The sequence below is a fragment of the Mobula birostris genome, chromosome 29 (genome assembly GCF_030028105.1).
Source record: "Mobula birostris isolate sMobBir1 chromosome 29, sMobBir1.hap1, whole genome shotgun sequence".
In the NCBI taxonomy this organism is placed as follows: domain Eukaryota; kingdom Metazoa; phylum Chordata; class Chondrichthyes; order Myliobatiformes; family Myliobatidae; genus Mobula; species Mobula birostris.
This window is the reverse complement of record NC_092398.1, coordinates 35138192-35159488: the sequence shown is the minus strand read 5'-3', so window position 1 is coordinate 35159488 and position 21297 is coordinate 35138192. Positions and strand designations below refer to the sequence as shown.

The following is a 21297-nucleotide window of genomic DNA, read 5'->3' as shown; positions in this document are numbered from 1 at the left end:
TCTCTCTTTTCTCTTTCTCTCACCTCTCTTCTCTCACACACTTCTCACCTGTAATCCCTCTCTTTCTCTCACAACCCCTCTCTCTCACCTTCCTCTTAAACCACTTTCTCACCTTCTCATTCCCTCTGTCGCCTCCCTCATCCCCTATTCCATCCCTCTCTCAATCCTATTTGCACCCCACCCCCTTTCCCTCTCCTCTCCTCTCCACCCCACCCTCTCCTCTCCACTTTCCCCTCTCCCCATTCCCTTCCCCTCCCCTTCTTCCCTCCCTATCCCTCTCCCATCCTCTCTCCCTCCTTCTCCCTTCCTTCCTCCCTCTCTCTCCCCTCCTCCCTCTCTCTCCCCTCCTCCTTCTCTCTCCCCTCCTCCCTCTCTCTCCCCTCCTCCCTCTCTCTCCCCTCCTCCCTCTCTCTCCCCTCCTCCCTCTCTCTTCCCTCCTCCCTCCCTCTCCCCTCCCCCTCCCTCTCCCATCTCCACACTTGCTCTCCCCTCTCCCCTCTCCACACTTGCTCTCCCCTCTCCCGACCCCCTTACCCAACCTCTTCTTCCTTCTCTCCTATCCCCTCTCCCTCCCTCTCCTTCTCTCTCTCTCTCTCCCTCTTTCCCTCTCCTCCCATTCTCTCTCCCTCCCTCTTTCTCTCTCTCTCTTGCTCGCTCTCTTCCTCTCTTCCCCTCCCCCTTTCTCTTTCTTTCTCTCTCTCTTTCTTTGGACCTCCTTCGCTGGGTTTAAAGAGCCCATGGTGAAGAATGGGAGGCCCCCCACGTCCCACAGCATGCACTCCTTCCTTCACCAGTACGCGGGCAGTTTCAAAAAGCCGCCTATACGGAGGCCCCACAGTGTGGTGGGCAGGAGCCTCAGCTCGCACCTTCAGAGGAATACCACGCTAGGTGATTATCCCCTCCGTCTCGATAAGCCTCGGAGCCTGTTGTCAACTGGTTGAAGGTTTCTGAACCCTTTCAAACACATCCCATTGTTTGTTAAGGTTCGCTTTGGTGAACACACTTGTTGACGTTGAAATGATAATTCTCTTGCGTGCTTGTCTCGAACTACCCCGCCGGTCAGGTTGTTGGTGACACCTAACCTGGTCATTGTGGTGGGGTGGGGATGAAGAGTGTAGTGAGTGGTGGGGTGGGGAGGGGAATTTGAAAGCTAGCAATCTTGACTTACTGGCTCAGCCCAGCCACCTCAGGGCCACAGGAGAATGTGCGGCGGCTTGGGTCTGCGTGCAGGTAAACCACTCGAGCATCAGACTCCCAGCGCCATTGGCCGTGCCCTCTTCCCGCACTCCAGCACAGCAGTTTTGGTGCTAAGCAACCTCTGTCGTTCCTCCCACCCTAGGGCAGAACATAAATCTGTCAGTGGGGTGGAATGATGTGGCTGCACAGTTCCAGAATGAGTCGTCACTTGCTCGCTGAAGCTCATCACCCCCAACTGGAATATAAGCCACTGTCAGCAACTCACCAGAGTCCACTGTCCTGGGCCAATAGAAAGGTTCTGCTTTCACCACACAACGTCAAATGTCTTCCTCTCCCTGGCATGAGGTCTTTGGAGCTTCAGTTGATGTTTCTGTAGCTCTGGATTTTTACGGGATGGGATTGCTAGCCCCATGCCTAACCCTCCTTCCGCAGTTGGGCTTGGGACAGCCCATCGGGCTGCCACTTAAGACTGAGATGGGGGCTGGACGTCTTCCAGGAGGCAGAATTGAACATGAAAAACATCGAAGAGTACAAGCCCTCTCCCCCTACCCCTGGTAGCACATTCCACACACCAATCCCCACCCTCCTACACTCTCCCCCCACCCCTGGTAGCACGTTCCACATACCCTCTCCCACCACCCCTCAAGCGTCTCCCCCACCCCAAGCAGCACATTTCACACGCCCACCACTCTCTGTATAAAAACCCACTTTTGACATCCCCCCCCCCAACACTTTCTTCCAATCACCTTAAATCTATGTTCTCTCTTGTTAGCTATTTCCACACAAGGGAAAAAGTGTCTGCCTGTCCACTTGATCTATGCCTCGGTATCATGTGTACCTCTATCAAATCACTGAGGATACTCGAAGTCTGGGATCAATAAAGTAAACATTATTATCAAAGTACATATATGTCACCATATACAACCCTGAGATTCATTTTCCTGTGGGCATACTCAATAAATCTACAGACAGGATCAATGAAAGATCAACCAGAGTACAGAAGACAACAAACTGTGCAAATGCAGATAGAAATACAGTAAATAGCAAGGGTCTGAATATGACATCCCACTACCATGTCACCTGCAAAATCTCCAGGGGAGACGCTAGAGGGGAACCATGAGCAAAGCTGTCCGTACAGTTGACATGAATCGGGGAGGGAGGGGGTGGTATTGGTTTTACTAACAGGACAGCACAGTAGCGTAGCATTTATTGTGATGCCTCCGCTGGTCAGGGTCGACCATGGATGTTGTGTCCTAGCTGCCTGGATACGCAAGCCAAGGCAGTACAATATGAAAGAGCAAACTACCCCTCTCCATGCATCTGATGAGCCCAAACGAACGGCAGCAGCAGATACAGTTTGGCATCAGCGGTGTCACAGGAGTTGCCAGTCAGCATTGAACTCAACATAGGACTGCCTCAGGGTTTCCAGTTCCGGATTTTTCCCTCGGGAGCCTTTCCCATCAGTGTGTATAGCCACAAGGCAACGGAGATTTGAGATCAGAGTTTTCCTTCTCCTGGATGACCACGGCTGACGAGCTCCATCTGTCCAAAGCAACTGGTTTTAGGCACCAGTCATCTGCCTTTTCCCCTTCCCCTGTCAGTAGAAACGGTTCCTCTGGGCTTAGTAGTTAAGCCACATGTGAAGGCCAGGAGCTGGACTTGGTTGTCTGAGGCTATTTGAGGCACACACCACTGGGACCACTTAACAGGTAGTGGGAGCTTGTTCCCATTACCACCCCGGCTATAACAACCTAAAGGAACCACATAGCGGTTAGTGTGGCACTGTTACAGCACAGCAATCTGGGTTCAATTCCCACTGCTCTCAGTAACGAGTTTGTACGTTCTCCCCATGACAGTATGGATTTTCTCCCACATTCCAAGGATGTACAGGTTAGTAAATTAATTGGTCACCTGGGTGTAATTGGGTGGCACAGTTTCATTGGATCAGAAGGACCTGGTGTCATGCTCCATGTCCATAAGATGTAAGAGCATTCTCCTGCCGTCTTCCCGTAAACTGTGACACCCTTACCAATTCGGCCTCCACAGCCGTCTTGGGCAATGAATTCCACAGATTCACCACCTCCTAGCTAAAGAAGTTCGTCTTGTGTTCTAAAGGGTCACCCCACTCTTCTAAGGCTGAGCCATTCTATCTAGGCCTTTTAATATTTGATAGGTTTCAGTTAGAATCTTCCCCCCCCGCCACCCCAATTCTTCTAAACTCCAGTGAGTACAGGCCTAGAGCCATCAAACACGTTTCATTCCCAAAATCATTCTCGTGAACTTCCTCTGAGCTCTCTCCAATGCCAGCATATCTTTTCTTAGATAAGGGGCCCAAAACTGCTCAGAATACTCCAATTCTCTACAAAGCCTCAGTGTTACGTTATTATTTTAATATTCTAGTCCTCGAGAAATGAATACAAACCTTAACCCTAAACTCCAGCGAGTACAGACCTAGAGCGATTAAACACTTCTAATATATTAATCCTTTAATTCCTGGGGTCCTTCTAGTGACCCATCTTTGAACCCTATACCAGGGCATAGGAGGGTGCAGGCCACAGGTGTGGAGCTGTCAGTGTTATCACTGCAGCTCGCTGTGCGTGATTGCATGGCATGTTGGCTGGCCTGCCCCTAGACCTCTCTATACCCTTCCATATGGAGAGTTGGTGGGATCAATAGGTGGAGCGTCTGATGTCCTGGGGAGGTGGGAGATAGATGATTTGGTGGGGGGAAAAGAAGTAGGTGACCCACTTAAAACAGAACGTTGAGAGACACGTCAGCAGTCGTTCTGAATGCGAATTGCTGCTTGGGCTAGGATACACATCCAGCAGCTGCTCCCCACAGGCGGAGTCTTTGCAATACAGATTCTGGGCGCGAGCCAGTATCCCGCCTGTCCCGCTCTCTCCTCTAAAACACCGTCTTTTCACTGGTAGAGATCGTCCATGAGGACCTGAAGATGGGCTCTGATGGGGAGAGCGACCAGGCATCTGCCACCTCCTCCGATGAGGTCCAGTCCCCAGTCCGGGTACGGATGCGCAACAACGTCCGGAAGATCTCCACTGAGGTATGGGGAGGCCATCTGCCAGATTCCCCTCACCCAGTCCTGTCAAAGAACCACGAAACAGTGGCAGTGCTGCTGGTACAGGATGAAGCTTCCTCTACACCATCCCATCACACTTTCGCAGGGTCAGACACAGAGTGCATCTCCCTCCACACCGTCCCATCACACACTCCCGGGGTCAGACACAGAGTGAATCTCCCTCCACACTGTCCCATCACACACTCCCGGGGTCAGACACAGAGTGAATCTCCCTCCACACCGTCCCATCACACACTCCCAGGGTCAGAGACAGAGTGAAGCTCCCTCCACACCGTCCCATCACACACTCCTGGGGTCAGTCACAAAGTGAAGCTGCCTCCACACTGTCCCATCACACACTCCCGGGGTCAGACACAGAGTGAATCTCCCTCCACACCGTCCCATCACACACACCCGGGGTCAGACACAGAGTGAATCTCCCTCCACACCGTCCCATCACACACTCCCAGGGTCAGTCACAGAGTGAAGCCCTTTCCGCACAGTCCCATCACACACTCCCAGGGTCTGTCACAGAGTGGAGCTCTCTCAACACCATCCTGTCTCACACATCCAGGGTTTGACACATAATGGAGCTCCCTTCACACCATCCTGTCTCACACTTACAGTCATGGACAGCAGGGTTACGCACTGAGTAATATTTTCTGTGGTTGCAGTGTTCCTATCCCAGCACCAAGCCAGTTGATTAAATGTAGGTGCTTCAGTCGGACCGGCATGATTACCTGTCCCTCTGCTCACCAGGATATCAATAAGAGGTTGTCTCTGCCTGCGGACATCCGGCTGCCTGAGGGATACCTGGAGAAGTTTGCCATGAACAGCCCCCCCTTCGACAAGCCGCTCAGCCGTCGGCTACGCAGGGTCTCGCTGGTGAGTAACCGCCCGCTGGGGACCTGCAACGACCAGTAAGAAAAGCAAATCATAAACACAAGAGACTCTGCAGATCCAGGAAATCCAGGGCAACACACACAAAAGGCTGGAGGAACTCAGCAGGTCAGGCAGCATCCACAGAGGGGAAAAGACGGTCGACATTTTGGGCTGATCTTTCATCAGGACTGGAAAGACAGGGCAGAAAGCAGAATAGAAAGTGTGGAGAAGTACAAGCTGCCAACTGATACAGTACTGTACAACGTCATACACGTATATAGCTAGGGTGCCTAAGACTTTTGCACAGTACTGTAGCTGAGGTAGATGGGAGGGATGGTGGGTGGATGGGATGGAATGAGTTGAGAAGCTGGGGGACAATAGGTGGAAGAGGTAAAGGACTGAAGAAGAAGGGATCTGTTCGGAGAGCAGAGTGAACCATACGTAAAAGGAAAGGAGGTCAGCGGGACCAGAGGGAGGTGATGGGCAGGTGAGAAGAAAAGAAGGGGTAAGAATGGGGAATGGAAAAACAGAGATGGGTGAGGGGGAGGAATTACCAGGTTAGAGAAATTGGAGTTCATGCTGTCGGTTGGACACTGCTCAGATAGAATATGAGGTGTTGATCCTCCAACCTCAGAGTGGCCTCATAGTGGCAGTGGAGGTGGCCATGGACAGACATATCAGAATAGGAATGGGATGTAGAATTGAAATGGATGGCTACCGGGAAATCTTCCCTTTTGCGGTGGACAGAGTGGAACTGCTTGAGAAAGCGGTCCAATGTATGTTGGGTTTCACTGATGTAGAGGAGGCCGCATCGGGAGCACTGGATATAGCAGACGGTCCCAAGAGGTTTGCAGGTGAAGTGTCACCTCTTCTGGAAGAACTGTTTCCTGAGCCTGAATGGTGGTCAGGGAGGAGGTGTAGGGACAGGTGTAACTCTTGTCTTGTTTGCAGGGCTAAGTGCCAGTGGGGGAGATCAGTGGTGGGGAGGAAGATGAATGGACAAGGGAATCACGAAGAGAGTGATCCCTATGAAAAGCCGAGAGGGGGAGAAAGATATCTTTATTAGTGTGATCCCTTTGGGGATGATGAGGCCTCAGTTGGTTAGGGTCAACAATGAATGTTGCATTCTGGTTTCCAGGATATGCAAGCCAGGACGGTACAATGTGGAGAGCAAACTGTTGCCCAAGCAGCACACACATACACATGTTGTCCACGCAGCTGATGAATCCAAAGGAATGGCAGAGACTAATGCAGTTTAGCACCAATTTAGGGTCGGATTGATTGTGGAGTAGGTTAAAAGGTCAGCACAAGATTGCAGGCTGAAGGGCCTGTATTGTGCTGTAATGTTCCATGTTCTATTTCTCCTCTGTGCCTACTGAGCAAAAAATCTTGGTTGCTGAAGAGACTTTGTGGGAGGCTGGGGAGGAAATAGCAGAGGCTCTTGCCAAGGTATTTGCTTCAATGTTAGCCACCGGTGAAGTTCTTTCCCAAAGGCTGAAGTGTGACTAATGCTGTCAAGTTAAAGAGCTGTGAGGTAATGTTACAGTTTTAACCCTGGTTAAACCACACTTGGATTGTTGTGTTCAGTTCTGGTCACCTCATTATAGGGAGGATGTGGAAGCTTTGGAGAGGGTGCAGAGGAGATTTACCAAGATGCTGTCTGCATCAGAGAGCATGTTTTATGAGAATAGGTTAAGTGAGTTAGGGCTTTTCTCACTGGACCAAAAAAGGATGGGAGGTGACTTGATTGAGGTATACAAGATCATAAAAGGGATAGATAGAGACCTTTTCCCCAGGGCTGAAATTGCTAATGCAAGGGGCAAAACATTGACGTGATTAGAGGAAAGTACAGTGGGGATGTAGGGTAGGTTTTTACGGAGAGTGGTGGCTTTCTGGGACAGGCTACCCAGGATAGTAGTGACAATAGGGACATTTATGAGACTGTTAGACACCTTGTGAGTGTGTGATGGGATGGTGTCAAGGGAGTTTCTGTGTCTGATCCTGGAAATCTGGGAGTATGTGATGGAAACTTCACTGTGTCCATAGATCCCTCAGAGTTGCTGCACAAGTTGATGGGGTGGTTGACAAGACATGAGGTGAGTTAGCCTTTGTTAGTTGGAAGATTGAGTTCAAGAGCTATAAGGTAATGTTGCAGCTCTATAAAGCCCTGTTTAGACCACTCTTGGAGCATAAGTTCAGTTCTGGTCACCTTATTAGAGGAAGGATGTAGAAGCTTTAGAGAGGGTTCAGAGGAGATTTACAAGGATGCTGCCTGGATTAGAAAGCATGTCTTATGCAGAAAGGTTGAGTAGGTTAGGACTTTTCTCTTTGGAGCGGAGGAGGATGAGAGACAGCTTGATGAAAGATGATAAGAGGTATAGATAGAGTGGACAGCCAGTGTTTTTTCCCAGGATGGCAGTGGCCAGTACTAGAGGACATGCTTTTCATTTGGAGGGGATGTCAGAGGCAGGTGTTTTTACACAGAGAGTGTAGTGGATGTGTGGAACATGCTGCCAGGGGTGGTGGTAGAGGCTGATACCTTAGGGGCATTTAAGAGACTCTTAGATAGGTACATAGATGACAGAAACATGTAAGGATATATAATAGTTAAGTGTCAGATTGATCAAACTGGAGTTTATTGTCAACTGTACAAGTCCATGTATGCACAGGTGCAACAGCAGCATCACAGGCACCAAACATCAGATAAGCAATGTTCACAAGAAAACCATTGATTAACATCAGAATCAAGTTTATTAGCACCAGCATATGTTATGTAAATTTGTTGTTATGCAGCAGCATACATTGCAATACATAATAAAAAATTGTCAATTACAGTAAGAATTATATATTTAAAAAGTTAAATAAGTATTGCAAAAAGAAAAAGAAAGTAGTGAGGTAGTGTTTGTGGGTTCATTGTCCATTCAGAAATCGGATGACAGAGGGGGAGAAGCTGTTCCTGAATCATTGAGTGTGTGTCTTCAGGCTCTTGTACTACCTACCCAATGGTAGCAATGAGAAGACGGCATCTCCTGGGTGATGGGAGTCTTTAATGCCTGGGTGTCATTTTGAAGCATCACTCCTTGAAAATGTCTTGGATGCTTGGGAGGCTTTCATGTATTCATAAAAAAAAGAACACAATTAGAACAAAAAAAACCATTATTGTGTAAAGAGCTCAAAGTGTTGCTAAACTGTAGTGATGAAGGTTTTGCTGGTTGTTTCAAGAACCAAGTGGTTCTTACAAGTTTTAAATCTTAAAGTCTTAAATCATGGAGTCGGTTAAAAGATTGGCACAATGTTGCGGGCCGAAGGGCCTGTACTGTGCTATGCTGTTCAATGCAGCAGCCAGGTTTCACTGTGATGCCACAGGGGAGGTTGTCATCTCCTAAACTTGTCCCTTTCTCACCCTGCAGTCAGAAATCGGATTTGGCAAGCTGGAGACCTACGTTAAACTGGACAAGCTCGGTGAGGTAAGAGCTCGACACCCAATCCTTTGGTGTTTCAGATGCAATATCTCTGTCCCAGGCCCATCTTGTAACCTATGACAGAAAATTCCAACTTGTGCCTTGGTAAAAGAGTTTTCAAAGGCCCTTCAGCACATGTCATCAGTTCTCCATCTGCACAACCTCTTTAGCCAATGTCTCCTCAGGCCCCTGGTCCTGTGTGCCTGAGACCCCTGCTGCCTGATCAGTATTCCTGCTCTACATTGAGTGTATGTGGTGGATGGGGGATGTAAATTACAGAGCTGCTTGTGATTTGCTGTTTGGCCACCCTGAGTCGGATGGCCTTCCACACCATGGCAGTCCCCAGTACTCGCATTTCACAAATGAGCAGAGGGGATAAAATCTATCTCCTGCTGGCAGGTTAAAGAGCAGCCACGGTCTTCCTGTAACACAGTATATCGGACCATCCTGGAGCCATCTTGTTCAGATACTCATCCTCTCCATGCATAGTCATTTTCCTGCTGTCAGTCAATTGATCTCATGCACTCTCTCTCTATATCCCTCTCTCCCTACCCCTCCTTCTCCTTCTCTTCCCACCCCTCCTTCTCCTTCTCTTCCCCTCCCACACCACTTTGCTATCCTTCCATCGCCCTGCCCCCCTTCCTCTTCCTCTCTCCTTCCCTCTCTCTTTTCCCCTCACACCCCCTCCCTCCCCCTCTAACCCCCTCCCTCCCCCTCTCACCCCTCCTGCTCCTTCCTACCCTTACCCTCATTTTCCATCCCTCACCCTCTCTCTCCCACTCTCACCTAACCCCCTGCCCCTCTCTTCCTCACCTCTCCACGTTGGAAGGGCACCTATGCAACGGTGTACAAGGGGAGGAGTAAGCTGACGGATAACTTGGTGGCGCTGAAGGAGATCCGACTGGAGCACGAGGAGGGAGCTCCCTGCACTGCCATCAGGGAAGGTACATGGTGTTACACCTCTCCCCTCCCTCCTTGCTGGCTGGGCTTCATCAAATGGCACGTCCAGTTGCACCACATCTTTCCTGACAACGTCATTCAACTCTCTAGTGCAGTACCTCTGCCTGAGCCCCCCACACCCCTCATCTAGTGTTCCATACAATAGCCATCTCCTAGCTGCAGTCATAATCTGCCAGTCAGTGTTCATCCATCGTCAACGCCGATGAGGACCTCGACACCATTATGATAGTGTAGAGACAAGTGCATGATTTGGATTTAAGTGAGGGAGAGTTGCGCAGCGTCAGCCTCACTCACTCTTCCCAATTGCCATCTGGATCCAGTGGCAAGACAGAGTCGAGACGGCTGGAGATGGGACTAGGCGCAGTGGATGACCAGGACGTCTTCTGTGTCTAGTCCTGCTCTACACGTTCCACGACGCTTGCAGAGACCGTCTTCTTGACGGTTGGATCTTCCATTGGTCTTGTTCGCTCAATTCGCCGGAGTCTGTCTTCACATGCTGGGATAGACAACTCCCTATCTCACCGAGGGTTTGAGACCCGTCGGCTACACTCACCTGGTTTAGCCAGCTTGTCGAAGCCGTTGCCTGGGGTGTGGCCGCTGTCACATGCAAACAGCTACGAGGAGCCACAGGTGAGAGCTGAGTGCCAGGTGGGGACCAAAGGTGGACTAACTGCCTTGAAAAGGATGCGACATGTTCCCCCACCAGAGGTGCTACCCCTCCCTGACACCCCATACACCCCAACTGTGCCAATAACACTGCGCTCGCTGCAGGATCTTCTATGCCCCATAGAGTAGTCGTATCCGCACCCCTAGCTAATGTCACACTCTGCCAATAACACTGCAGGATCTTCCGTGTCCCATACAGTAGCCATCTCCACACCCCTAGTTACAGTCACACCCTGCCAATAACACTGAGCTTGCTGCAGGATCTTCTATGTTCCATGCAGTCCCACCACAGGGACCCACTGATGACATCCCAGCTTGTAAGGCATGAATTTTTTTCCTGCCCGCTTCTTCGTCTTGGACACGCTTTGCGCTGTGCGGGCTGGTGTTTCCTGGTGCACGGCACGGATTCAGTAGCTCCTTCTGCTCTCTCCCTGCCAGTGTCGCTGCTGAAGGATCTCAAACACGCCAACATTGTAACGCTTCACGACATCATCCACACAGAGAAATCCCTCACACTGGTCTTCGAGTATCTGGTGAGTGGAGCCTGTACTGCTGGGGAGGCATAGAATGGGGTGGACGGAATCAAGGTGTCCGAAATCATAGAGCACTTTCATATAGAACAAGAAGCACAGTACAGACCCGTCAGCCCACAGTGCTGTGCTGACCCTTTAAGTTCAAGTTTGTTTAAATTTATTGCTATCTAACTTTTCATATATACAACCAAACAAAACAACATTCCACAGTGCAGCCATAAATCATATAGCACACAGAGCATATAAAGTATTACCATAAATAATTTAATAAAATATCATTCAAGATGCATTTAGCACAGGTAAACAGTACAGTATACAGTAAGCAGCATGCTGACTTAATGACAATGACTTACTCCAAGGTCAATCTAACCCTTCCCTCCTACATGGCCCTCCATTTTCCTATCATCCATGTGCCTGTCTAAGAGTTTCTTAAATGTCTCTAATATATCTTCCTCCACCACTGCCCCGGTAGCACGTTCCATGCACCCACCATTCTCTGTGTAAAAAACCTATCTCTGACATCCTCCACCCCACCAATACTTTCCTCAAATCACCTTAAAATTATGCCCCCTCATTTTAGCCATTTCCACTCTAGGAAAAAAATCTGGCTGTCTACTCAATCTATACCTTTTATCATCTTGTAAACCTCTAACAAGTCACCTCTCATCCTCCTTCACTCCAAAAAGCCCTAGATCGCTTAACCTATCACCATAAAATGTGCTCTCTAATCCAGGCAGCATCCTGGTGAATCTCCTCTGCACCCTCTCTTGATAGGCTGAATGGATGTAACTGGATTGAGTTGTGGCTCCAGGTTCAAATTGAGCTGCCACTAGTGAGCTGGGTTCCCTATGGCCCTCTGGTTTGTTCACTTTTTTAAAAATTATATTTCATGGTTTGTCTTGATGAAGGGGCTTGGCCCGAAACGTCATCTATACTCTTTTCCATAGATGCTGCCTGGCCCACTGAGTTCCTCCAGCATTTTGTGTTGTTGCTTGTTCATACTCAATCTCTGATTCTTCACATCTTCCCTGGGTCCCACTGATAGGAACCCTCTGCAGATGCTCTTTACCTGTCCAGATGCCTCTCACCTATTCAGGGACCTCATATCTGTCCAACTACTTCTTAAATGTTGCAATTGTACTTTCCTTGACCCCTTCCTCTGGCAGCGCCTTCCCTCTGTGTGAGGAAGTTAATCTCTCTGGTCCCTTTTGAAATCTCTCTCCTGTGTATGAATCACAAAAGGTTGGTTTCCAGGTCCAACAGGTTATCAAGAAGACAAATGGAATATTGACCTTCATTCCTAAAGGGATTGAATTTCAGAACAGGGAGGTTATGTACAGGGTATTCGTGAGGTCGCATCTGGAGTACTGCATGCAGTTTTGGTCTCCTTACTTGAGGAAAGATATACTGGCTTTGAAGGCTGTGCTGAGGATGTTCACCAGGTTGATTCTGGAAATGAGTGGGTTACTCTATGAAGTGAGATTGAGTTACCTGGGACGATACTTGCTGAAATTCAGAGGAATGAGAGGGGATCTTATACAAATATATACATAAACAGGAAGGTTGTTTCCACTACTGAGTAAGATGAAAACTAGAGGACGTAGTATCGAGATTCTGGGGAATAGATTTAAGACAGAGGAACTAAATTTCTCAGAGAGTAGTGAATCTGTGGAATTCTCTGCCCGAGGAAGCAGTGGTGGCTGGTTCATTCATTATGCACCATGTTGTATGACGTAGGCGATCATGACCTTGATGGTTCTTGGCAAATTTTTCTACAGAAGAGATTTGTCATTGCCTTTTTCTGGGCAGTGTCTTTACAAGACGAGTGATCCCATCCATTATCAATACTCTTCAGAGATTGTCTGCCTGGTGTCAGCGGTCTCATAACCAGGACTTGTGATATGCTCCGGCTGCTCATATGACCGTCCACCATCTGCCCCAATGGCTTCACGTGTCCCTGATCGGGTGCAGGGCGGCTGGGTAGGTGCTATATCTTGCCCAAGGGTGACCTGAAGGCTACCTCCTTTGGTAGAGACGTATCCCCACCCCTCTACCCAGCAGTAGAGGCTACCTCATGAAATATATTTAATACATTGTTCGATAGATTTTTGCACACCAGGGGTTCTGGGGTAGGAGGATCTGAGTCCATGGCCAGATCAGTCATGATCTTATCGGGTGGTGGAGCAGGTTCGATGGGTCAGTTGGCCGACACCCGCTCCTATTTCTTATGTTAGTAGATAATTTGTTGCTGTAAGTTGCCCAATTGTGTAGGTTAGCCATAGAATCTGAGGGGACTTGATAAGAGTGTTACTGGAATAGATTTATATAGGCATCCGTTAGTCTCATGAGACCATGGATTTGCGCCTTGGAAGGTTTCCAGGGTGCAGGCCTGGGCAAGGTTGTATGGAAGACCAGCAGTTGCCCCATGCTGCAAGTCTCCCCTCTCCACGCCACCAAAGTTGTCCAAGGGAAGGGCATTAGGACCATGCAGCTTGGCACCAGTGGCGTTGCAGAGCAGTGTGTGGTTAAGTGCCTTGCTCAAGGACACACACGCTGCCTCAGCCAAGGCTCGAACTAGCGACCTTCAAATCACTAGACGAACACCTTAACCATTTGGCCACACCAAATTACAGGAGAAAATTAGTGGGGAAATAAGATCTAGTGTTCACTTGTGGCCTCCTATATTGTAAAGGAATGTCGATCTCTTTAATTGAAGGTCAGAAGATGCCTGAGGCCAAAGATAGGCGGATGTAATAATCGAGAATTATGGCTCTTTCCCATTCATTCCATCTAAATTTTGCTTCACACAAATGTTGCCAGGACTCAAGGGCCTGAGCTACGTTAACTAGCAGCTAGCATAACACGTTACAGTGCCAGTGACGTATGTTCAATTCAAACCGCTGTCTGTGAGGTGTTTGTACGTTCTCCCCATGAATGTGTGGGTTTCTTCTGGGTGTTCTGGTTTCCCCTCCCACATTCCAAAGACCTGCAGTTTAGGGTTAGTGAGTTGTGGGCATGTTATTGTGGTGTTGGAAGCATGGCAACATATGCCAGCTGCACCCAGCACAATCCTCGGACTGTGTTGGTCATTGACACAGGAGTACATTTCACTGTATGTTTCGATGTTTCATTGCACATGTGACAAATAAAGCTAATCTTTCTTTAATCTGTATTGTGAGTGATTGCGCTGGCAAAGATTTTATTATTGGAGCACAGGAGACTAAGGAGTGATCCTACAGAGGTATAGAATATCATGAGGGGCATAATAGGGTACATTTTTTTCCAGGATTCAGAAGTCAAGAACTAGAAGGCACAGGTTTAGGACAAGGGTGGGGAAATTTAAAAGGAATCTGAGGGGCAACTTTAACATGCAGAGGGTGACCCATATATTGAACGAGCTCTCAGTGGATATGGTAGGGGGGCAAGTATCTTCCTCTGATGCCCCACCTCCTTCCCTTACTCCCATGGTCCATTCTCTTCTGATCAGATTTCTTCTGCTTCAGCCCTTCACCTGATCAACCTATCACCTTTCATCGTCTCACTTCATCCAAGCCTCCCTTCACCTCTCACTTTCCAGCTTTTATTTCTCCCCCTTCCACATCTTAATCTGGCTTCCAGCCTCTTCCTTTCCGGAAAGGTCTCAGCCAGAAACATCGACTGTTTATTCACGTCCATAGATGCTGCCTGACCTGCTAAGTTCCTCCAGCATTTTGTGTGTTTTCCTCTGAACTTCCAGAATCTGCAGACACCCTTGTGTTTATCAGATTCAGCAGGATGCTGCCTAGATTAGAGGGCGTGAGCTACAAGAAGAGGTTGGACAAACTTGGGTTGTTTTCTCTGGAGCGGAAAGGCTGACGGGAGATCTGATAGACGTTTATAAGATTATAAGAGGCAGATAGAGTAGACAGATGGTATCTTTTTCCCAAGGACATGCATTTAGGGTGAGAGGGGGTATGTTCAAAGGAAATGTGTAAGGCAATTTTTTTTACTCAGTGATGTGTCTGCGGATCACGCTGCCCGGGATGGTGGTGGAGGCAGATATGATAAAGGTGTTTAAGAGCCTTGTAAACAGGCCCATGGATGTGCAGGGAATGGAGAGACGTGGACACTGCATGGGCAGAAAAGATGATCTTAATTAGTATAGTCCAATATTGTCAGCTGAAGGGCCAGTTCCTGTGCTGGATTTCAGAGCGATGATAGAATCTCTTGTGGTTAAATTGGCATCTTGGACAGCATGTGCCGGTTGGGTGAAGAGCCTTGTTGGATTTGGTGATTTTTCAATGCACAAGTTCTTTTAAGAATCCAAGAATGAGTAAAAATGTTGCTTTATGATCGCTTATTTAAAGTTTCAACAAAAGAACAGATACAGAGCATGTGAAGCTAAAGGGAAGAGCAGGAAAAGACAAAGACAAGATGGTGATTTTTGCAGAAACCGACACTTTTATACCAAGATAAAGCCACATTCCTGATGTTAGCAAAGGGCCAATAGAACACACTCAATCCAGATTGCTTAACACTAAGCCAATGAAAAATGAAAAGGTGATTAACGTTACATAACTGTTATATCGTTTTGCCACCAGTAGGTGGAGTCTAACACCACATGTGAAAAATACAGGTTGAAACTACAGAGATTGTATTAGTAAAAACTTCAAATTCAATCTTGCTGAAAACGTTATCAATTCAACTAATACCTTACTAAAAACATTAAAAAACTGATTCCAACAATTCCTCCATTGATTCTAAATCATTACATCTGAAAACTCCGAGGCAGAAAAACTTAAAGTATTTACTTAAGAGTCATCAGTAAGTACTTCAGTTGTATAATACCAGTAGGGGAAGTAGGTAAATGTATAACAACAACAAACATCAAAATAACATCTGTAATGTCCAATAATTATCAACTTGCTTGGAGTATTCTCACAGCACTTGTCTTGATCTGGTGTCACTTTGGCTCACTTGCACTGGCTGGCGTGTATCCACTTATTTTTACCTTCTACCATGACTGCTGAAAGGTAATTAACAGTACTTGGTAAGGAGCTTCCCACTGCGCTCCCAGTGGTTCCTTATGTGGTTTCTTGACCAGGACATACTCGCCAGAAACCAGTGCGTGTCCTCCATCCGATGGGCCACTCCAAGCAGCAAAAACCTGTTGATGTGCTGACGTTGGAGAGGGTACAGAGAAGATGATGTGCTGACGTTGGAGAGGGTACAGAGAAGATGATGTGCTGACGTTGGAGAGGGTACAGGGAAGATGATGTGCTGACGTTGGAGAGGGTACAGGGAAGATGATGTGCTGACGTTGGAGAGGGTACAGAGAAGATGATGTGCTGACGTTGGAGAGGGTACAGAGAAGATGATGTGCTGACGTTGGAGAGGGTACAGAGAAGATGATGTGCTGACGTTGGAGAGGGTACAGAGAAGATGATGTGCTGACGTTGGAGAGGGTACAGAGAAGATTGATGTGCTGACGTTGGAGAGGGTACAGAGAAGATGATGTGCTGATGTTGGAGAGGGTACAGAGAAGATGATGTGCTGACGTTGGAGAGGGTACAGAGAAGATTGATGTGCTGACGTTGGAGAGGGTACAGAGAGGATGATGTGCTGACGTTGGAGAGGGTACAGAGAAGATTGATGTGCTGACGTTGGAGAGGGTACAGAGAGGATGATGTGCTGACGTTGGAGAGGGTACAGAGAAGATTCACTAGAATGATTCCGGGAATGAGAGGGTTAACATATGCGGAACGTTTGTCCGCTCTTGGACTGTATTCCTTGGAGTTTAGAAGGATGAGGGGAGACCTTATAGTAACATTTCGAATGTTAAAAGGCATGGACAGAGTGGATGTGGCAAAGTTGTTTCCCATGATGGGGGAGTCTCGTACGAGAGGGCATGACTTAAGGATTGAAGGGCGCCCTTTCAGAACAGAAATGCGAAGAAATTTTTTTAGTCAGAGGATGGTGAATCTATGGAATTTGTTGCCACGGGCAGCAGTGGAGGCCAAGTCATTGAGTGTATTTAAGGCAGAGATTGATAGGTATCTGAGTAGCCAGGGCATCAAAGGTTATGGTGAGAAGGCAGGGGAGTGGGACTATATAGGAGAATGGATCAGCTCATGATAAAATGGCGGAGCAGACTCAATGGGCCAAATGGCCTACTTCTGCTCCTTTGTCTTATGGTCTTATGGAAATAGACTGAACAGCTCAGGCTTGTTTCACAAATTATCAACTAAACTGTCTGCCATAATGTGTATACCAGCCTCGCTGAGATCGATAACTTCTGGTAGTGACATAGGTTGTCTCGTCACCACTTCAAATGGACTCCTAATGTAGGTGCAGTACTTAATATCACCTTTAAAGTTTGAAAAGCTTCCATCTGTTCTTCACTAAGAGTCACAGGGTCATCGAGGAACTTGCTGCCTTTCAGCTGAGCAGTGACAGGTTGAGCTGTTCCAGCATATGAATGCTCTATCTTAGTTACACAAACCATAAATGTTCGAAGTTGCTGTGCTGTTGTAGGTGGTTTTGCTGATGTAACGGCCTTTGAACGATCTTTAGTGATTTCTCATTTGCCTCGAGGAAATTGTACCTTGTCCTGGTTTGCTTTGTGTCCCTTGAAGGCTAGATAATCAAGCAAATGAAGTACATTATATTGTTCATCCTGATCTGCAACCTTGGAGGCAATCAAAATATCATCCACATGTTGTATGACAGTTGAGTCAGTGCCTGGAAAGTCCCTTAGATGTTGTCTCAAGGCCATCTGGTAAACAGTGGGACTATTGTCAAGTCCTTGTGGTAGCCTCGTACTCTGATATTGTTGACCATCAACTGTAAAAGCCTGACAGTCTAGTACCACAGTACCATGGCTAGTGGTACTGATCAGAAACTATTGGCCATATCAATAGCTGTGATTTAATGTCTGCTACCGGAGGGCTTAACTTGTCAATCCAATGATTGGCGATTCTGTCAGTCTCCAAGTACCATTCGCCTTCTTGATAGGCCAGACTGCACTGTTCGATGGGCTATGTGTCTTGACAAGAATCCCTCGCTCCTGCAGCTGATTGTCAATAGATGCGATGCCTTCTACAGATGTTCTGCTTAGAGGATATTTCTTGGTACTAGGAGGCATCTTCCAGTAAACTTCACAGGATCCATCGATTTCCAGCAGGCTGTGTCATTTTCAACTGTGACATATGGAATGACTGGTTAATTCTGATTTTTCCAGCCACGTGAGATTCCAGATAATTTTACCCTCCATGAATTCAAGAGCGGAGTTTGAAGTTACTAGGAGATCCATTCCAAGAAGAGGCTGTGAGATGTGTCCCATCCAGAATTGTATTATTCATGGCTGAGGACTTCAACTGGTCTGCTTTTGATTAACTCTATTCCCTGTCCTCCAGCACCATGTGCACATTTACAGATGGTAGTCAATGACACGTTGCATTTTTGGGCAACAGACTTGGTTATGCATGCACTGGTTGGCTGGTGGCACAGTGAGATCAGCGCCGGGCTAGAGATCGGAGGTTCCCGGGTTCGATCCAGTGACAGACCGCCCCCGTGCGTGCTCTCCATCCGCGCTGCGTTGATGTCGAGCTCGCAACTCCGCCTCGTAAAATAATACTGCGAAATGTCTGTGCGAGGAGTGGCGCCCCACACAGCCTTTCGAACTGCGCCTCGTAAGGCATGAAAGTGCCCAACGGTGGCCTCTCAGGTCTGAGTCGATGTCATCATCATCATCATGTTAGTTCTGCTCCTGTATCCAGTAAGAATTCAATACATTCATTTCCAACTAATAACTTAACATATAAGCCTGATTCTTACTCCATCAAGACAAACAAGGGCTGCGGGGAAGGGCCTGGTCATTTTTGCGACCTTGACCACCTGTCCACTGCGTCTGAAATTGTAGCTTGAAGTTGTGCCATCAGATCAAAATTTCCTGTTCTTTCAGAGGTGGGGGATTGCACTTGCTGTTGACCTTGTAAATGAACTTCAAAGTACAAAGTACATTTATTATCAAAGTATGTATGCAGTATATAATTCAGATTCGTCTTCTTCACAGACAGCCACAAAACAAAGAAAAACCATGGAACCCGTTCAAAGAAAACATCTGACCCCCCCCCCTCCGGTGTGCAAAAGAAGAAAAAGAACAAAAATCAAAAATATAGAAGACCAACCCATATTCAGTTTCAGCTCAGTTCTAGTTCACTCTAGTGCTGTGCCGTTCATTATCTGTAGTTGCCCTGATCAAAATCACGCAAAATAGCAACAAAAAAAGGAGTGATCGGAAATAGGAAATATTATAACAAATCTATAACCAATTAAACCTTCCCCAAGACCCAGGACGCCAGCACCATCCTCTGACAGCATCAAGGGAGAGAGAGACCATCACATACAGACACCTTCCTCTACCAGCAGCGATCAAGGGCTGGTAGACGGCGCTGAACACCCACTCGCATTCTGCTCTCACCTTGATGATTTCAGTCTTCCTCAATGCCTTAATTGGTGAGAAATGGAGTTGATCTTGGGCCTCCAGGCTGCACGTTTTCCCCGAAACCTCACCAAACACCCTCAGAGACAGCAGAGTGCCAGATCACTCAGTTAGTCCAAAAGCACGCCATTAAAATGTAGGTCACATGCTCCAACAGTAGCAGAGCCACTTTTGAAAGAAAAAAGCATAACAGGAGTAGTTTCCTGACCCATCTAGAGGACGTTATCCTTGGTCGAATTGTTCACTGGCACCATATTCATCGGGTAAAATTGTAGTTGAGCCTGTAGTTGAATCTGTGGCTGAAATTGTTGTTATGGTTGAACTTAGTTTCCTATGCCAACAATTTTTAGTCCAATGTCCTTTTCTACCACAGAATTGACGTATTATTTTATAGCCTGGTCTGAGATTACTATGAATTCCAGTTCCACTTGTTCTGTTGGTTAGCAGGTGTAGACAGTTGGTTCATCTGTACTGATCTTATTCAGACTTCAATATCTGACTCCACATTTGGCAGTTTGCAACAGATCACCATGGGAAATGGCAGTTTCACTCTAATTTGCTTTTGTTAACTTCCATTGGCGTCACCTGGTTTCAAGCCATCCATGAAGGTCGACTTGGAGAGGCCATATGTGGATTCTTCAATATTATCTTCAGTTATTCCTGGAACTCCTGTGTAGCTGGTGCAAGCTGTCCTATAGTGGTCTTCATATTCAGAAACATCCTCTGAAGCCTTTTGTTTGCAATCAAGTACAAAGTACTTTCTTCCAATCAATCTGTTTTGGAGCTTGTTCTTCCAACCATTTCTCAATTGCATCCTAACTACCTGGCAAATTCTGTTTATCCTCATCTATACCATCCTCAACTTGATGTATCAACTGTCTTATTAGCTGAGAAGACATTATGGTAGCTAAAATTTGAATGCCTTCATATGGATGCAATTTTTTATATGTTCTTAATTCATTAAAGTTCAGCCCAAGTCTTTAAACCTCCTTTTTCAGAATGTGGAATTTCTTTGGACCATTTGTCAACTTTTTTCTGGGTTTGGTGGTTGATGTTAAACTTCCTGTCTCCTTTCATAATTCCTGTTGTCATTCTTGCATGCTTTCACTCCCTCAGCTTTTATCGGAGCAAGTCGTGACATGGTTGCTGGACCTCTTACTGTCACCATCACTGGAGTCACCAGAGGTCTCTGTGGAGTCAGTGTTGTATCCATTTTGCAGTTCCTTGGAGTTCCCAAGATGGCATTGTTTTTGGGCCTATTTAGTGTTGGCTCTGTTCCACACCGTCCACTGGGTTGACAGAACCACCCACCGAAGGTCCCTGCTGTGCGGTACAGCTTTGTCTCACTCTGAATAGTGCCTGTCGATAAAGATATACTTTACATACTGTTTACTTATTCTCAGTTAATGCTGAGATTCATTCGTTAGACCTTTTACTGTTCCTTCAGCATGCTGCACCTTTCTTCCTTTACCCCCAAATGATTAGTCATTTATTTGGTGTTGTAGCTCACTTTTTCTTAGCTCTGATAATAGAACATAGAAACCTACAGCACATTACAGGCCCTTCAGCCCACAATGTTGTGCCGACCATGTAGCCTACTCTAGAAACCGCCTAGAATTACCCAACCACATAGCCCTCTATTTTTCTAAGTTATCTAAAGGTCTTTTAAAAGACCCTATTGTATCTGCCTCCACCACTGCCAGAGTCCAGCCAGTTTTTGATTTCCCGGACCACATTTTCTGATCTTATTCCATGTCCTTTCAACATCACTCATAAGCCAATTTTCACAAAACCTGACATCAAAAGCACATTTCTTCTGGATTTTTTTTTTGTTAATCACATCAAGTTCATACCCCTTCAAGTAAGCAGTGAAGCCCTCAGTTATCGGTTCTCTTACAGCTGGAGATTTTGCAGCTTTTTTCTCAACTTTGGCCATAGTTTCAGTGTGTTCTCAATCGTAGTTATTAGGATGGCAACCCAGTTACAATGGAGAATATAATTACAGAGTTACACCCAAAATAGAGCCTACAGCCTGAAATA

The 21297-nt window shown here is 47.0% G+C and overlaps 1 protein-coding gene across 1 annotated transcript in view; it reads left to right on the top strand.

The window, feature by feature from the left end:
* Nucleotides 1-21297, top strand: part of LOC140190274 (cyclin-dependent kinase 17-like) — a 124617-nt gene that overhangs the window by 81055 nt on the left and 22265 nt on the right. The window contains 6 exon segments of the mRNA XM_072246859.1: nucleotides 733-888; nucleotides 4128-4258; nucleotides 5033-5158; nucleotides 8566-8622; nucleotides 9446-9560; nucleotides 10681-10775. Of these exon segments, the coding sequence (XP_072102960.1) occupies nucleotides 733-888; nucleotides 4128-4258; nucleotides 5033-5158; nucleotides 8566-8622; nucleotides 9446-9560; nucleotides 10681-10775 (680 nt within the window).